Below are 3,312 nucleotides of genomic sequence, written 5' to 3' on the forward strand. Positions count from 1 at the left end.
TGATAGGACTTATCCTCCACGAATCTTTCTAATCTCCTTGAAAGCTGTTTCTTCTCGTAGTCATCGCGACCCTCCCCTTTTTTCTTTTTTCATTTGACCCATCACTCAGCTTCTCCCTCTTCCTCCAGGTGAAGGTCATCTTGGGAGAGGACCGCGAGGCCACGGGCGAGCTGCTGAACATCGACGGGGAAGACGGCATCGTCCGCATGGACATGGGGGAGCAGGTCAAAATCCTCAACCTCCGTTTCCTCGGCAACCTGCTGGAGGTGTAGAGAGGGGACCAAGAAGAACGTCCCACGTGCGTCTTGCAGGTTTTATCGTTCAGGGCATCCCCTCCAGACGGAAGCAGCCTGTCCCTGTGCAGACGGGCTCCTGACCGCACCGTGTCCCTCCAGATCCCCCTTCATTTCTCTCCCTCCCCCTGTTACGGAGCAACCTTTCCTCTTTTGCATTGTGAGCCCGGGGGCCTCCGCAGGAGCAGCAGAGGACACAAAGGGTTCGGACGGCTTACAGTGCTTTGTGTCCTCCTGTGAGACCTTTCCAACTTGTGTGTCGCTTGCTGCACTCAAAACCTTGTGCGCTCAGTCTGTCTGCCTGGGATAAAGGAATTCCCTTCCGGGCCCTTCTGCCAATGGGAGAAATTCTCCCGAAAGCCCCTCCTCTGCTCCCAATTCTGTTAATCATTAAGGTGCTGCTGGATTCTGTCTCTTTTCTGCCACTGCGGACACACTGACACGGCCACCCTCTTGGTCATGCTGCACTGAGTGAGATGGAAGGCCAGTCAGGCTTCAGAGATGTTATTTATTTTACATTGTTCATACCCCACCGCCACCCTCTGGGGGAGGAGGAACAAGGACAGAGCTTCCATCATTCCAACCTCTGCTTTATCCTCGCAACGAGCCTTTAAGCCAGGTTCCCAACTGCCCTTTGGGAATGACCTGGAGATCTGGGGATGGAGCCTGGGGAGGGGACCTCAGCGGGATGTAACACTCTGGAGCCCCCTCTCCAAAGCAGCTGCTTTCTCCGGGAGAACTGGTCTCTGTTGCCTGGAGATCAGCTGGAATTCTCTCCAGCCACCAGAAAGAGCTGGACAGCCATTCCTGTGAGGTAGGTTAGGTTGGGAGTATCCGCCAGGGCCCAAGGGTCACCTAGCAAGATTCCATGGCAGACTGGGGATTAGAACCTGGATCTCTTAGACCCCACTACACCATGGCGTGGTTTTGGGCCTGCACCTTTGGACCACAGGAGCTCCCCCCACATTCCTTGGCTATAAATCGCAGCAGGTTCTTGAGCGTGGAACTATGAAAATGGTTTCCTTAAGTCTCGCCTTCTACGTATCATATGCCACCGGGGACTGGCGCTTCTTGTCCGAACTGGATTTGGGTTCTCTCAACGCCATGCCTGACCATCCTTATTCCGAAAAGGCAAGTGTGAATCGTGAATTTGTTCAGGGCGGCAATCTAAGCAGGGAAGAGGTTGCAGGGGGGTCTGAATACTGTCTCAGTACAGATTGCTTTTTCGGAGCAGCCTTAAGCTGGTTTTCCAAATGCCAACTAGTTAATTGCGGGGCGGGCTGGGGAGGTGACTGGATTAGTGAAAGGATTAGTACTGCGACCCAAAGCAACCATTTGCTAATGTGACGTAGATCTAGCAGTGATAGGTTGGCTGGCCCAGGAGTTGCCAACCTTTTCGGTAGGGCAGGGGTAGTCAAACTGCGGCCCTCCAGATGTCCATGGACTACAATTCCCAGGAGCCCCTGCCAGCAACGCTCCTGGGAATTGTAGTCCATGGACATCTGGAGGGCCGCAGTTTGACTACCCCTGCGGTAGGGAGACCCAGAACTACAGACTTTGCCTAGTGGCCCATCGCTGTGCCAGTAAAGGTGTCCCCCTTGCAGTCCAGCCTTCCAGTGATAAGCCAGATGTCGGGAAAGTATCGGTGTAAGAAATTTTCCCAATAGAGTGATTTTTGATGTGATAAGGCCTGTTGACCCTCCGATGGCCAATGGTGAGTGTGGAGGGGGCGGGAAGGGGAGGGGCCTCAGGTGGGCGTGTCCAAAGCTCTGCTTCCCGATGACCTTCTGCCACTTCCGGGGGTCCTCGAAGCCTGAAGACGGTTTCAGGGGCTTCTCAGTGGTAAAAATAGGAAGGCTGCTGTAATCCATCTGACTACAGTGTGAATCTTATCATTCAAAGGTACTTTTGTATCTCCTGTAACACCCCTCCGCTCCCTAACTGATGCAAAGGCTCTGGGCCCTGAATGCCCTGTTGGTCCCTAAATTACCACTGGACTCGAATCTCACTGTACTTACAGTAAGATTCAGGTGGGCGGCTGTGTTGTAGCAGCGTGATGTTGGAGTGCAGGAGTCAAGAGCAACAGAGTTTTATCTGTAACATAAATAAAGTCCGACTGGGGTGGTGGGAGGAGTTGGGACTCATCGCCTATTATAGCAAAGCAAGAAAAGAAAACTGAAATATATATATAGAGAGAGGACTTCTGATTTTCCCTCTGACAACTATAAACAGAATTATGAACTTAACACTTACTCTGCAATTATAAAAAGCTCTCTTTTTTTCTGTTCTCTGAATCTTTTTCCCCCTTAATCCTCAAAACCACAAATTGTCAGTTCTCTTTTTCCTTTTAATGCAAAAAGCCTTTAAGGGGGTAGATGTTAATTAATTTTTTGTTAATTTTGTGCTCCTGGGTTCTTGATTGCTTCTAGGGCTACAGACCAACACATCTTCCTCTCCACTGACGCACTGGAGGCTTACTTCTGAGTAGCCGCTTTGGGTACTGTAGCTGTAGCTAGGGCTTTGAGAGAGAAGGCAAAATCATGCCACTTGCTTGGGTCCCAGCAGGGTTGGGAGAAAGGCCGAACGACCCATCTTTTATCTTCTAAAAGAAATAAAGCGGAAGACATGAATCTGATCTCTTCGGGGAGAATTACTTCTTTAATTGAAGCTTTTCTGTGCTGCATTTCCACACTGGTTAAGGGTGCCTGAGGCAGCAAACATGAAAACATTTCAACATTATTAGAACAGCATAAAGTATATATAAAGCTATTCATTAAAAAAAAACCCCAACTGACAACACAATAAGGGAGGAGCGCTGGTAACAGTCACAAAACAGATGTTTTCAACTGCTGGCAGATGACATTTAACGGAGACACACAATTCTCCCAGGGGGTGGTCCAAAGTTTCAGTGCCACTCATGTGAAGGCTCTAAAGCAGGGGTAGTCAAACTGCGGCCCTCCAGATGCCCATGGACTACAATTCCCAGGAGCCCCCTGCCAGCATTCGCTGGCAGGGGCTC

The 3,312-nt window shown here is 50.5% G+C and overlaps 1 protein-coding gene across 2 annotated transcripts in view; it reads left to right on the top strand.

Annotated features, from left to right (window-relative positions):
* The window catches only part of LOC143828273 (transcription elongation factor SPT5), a 28,136-nt gene extending 25,208 nt beyond the window's left edge, over positions 1–2,928 (top strand). For both annotated transcript variants that reach the window (XM_077318570.1, XM_077318571.1), the window contains one exon: positions 129–2,928. In XM_077318570.1, coding sequence (XP_077174685.1) covers positions 129–272 — 144 coding nt within the window. In that variant the 3' untranslated portion in view covers positions 273–2,928. The remainder of the gene's footprint in view (positions 1–128) is intronic.
* The last annotated feature ends 384 nt before the right edge of the window (positions 2,929–3,312 follow it).

Source organism: Paroedura picta, unplaced genomic scaffold (assembly GCF_049243985.1).
Source record: "Paroedura picta isolate Pp20150507F unplaced genomic scaffold, Ppicta_v3.0 Ppicta_v3_sca21, whole genome shotgun sequence".
Taxonomy (NCBI): Eukaryota; Metazoa; Chordata; class Lepidosauria; order Squamata; family Gekkonidae; genus Paroedura; species Paroedura picta.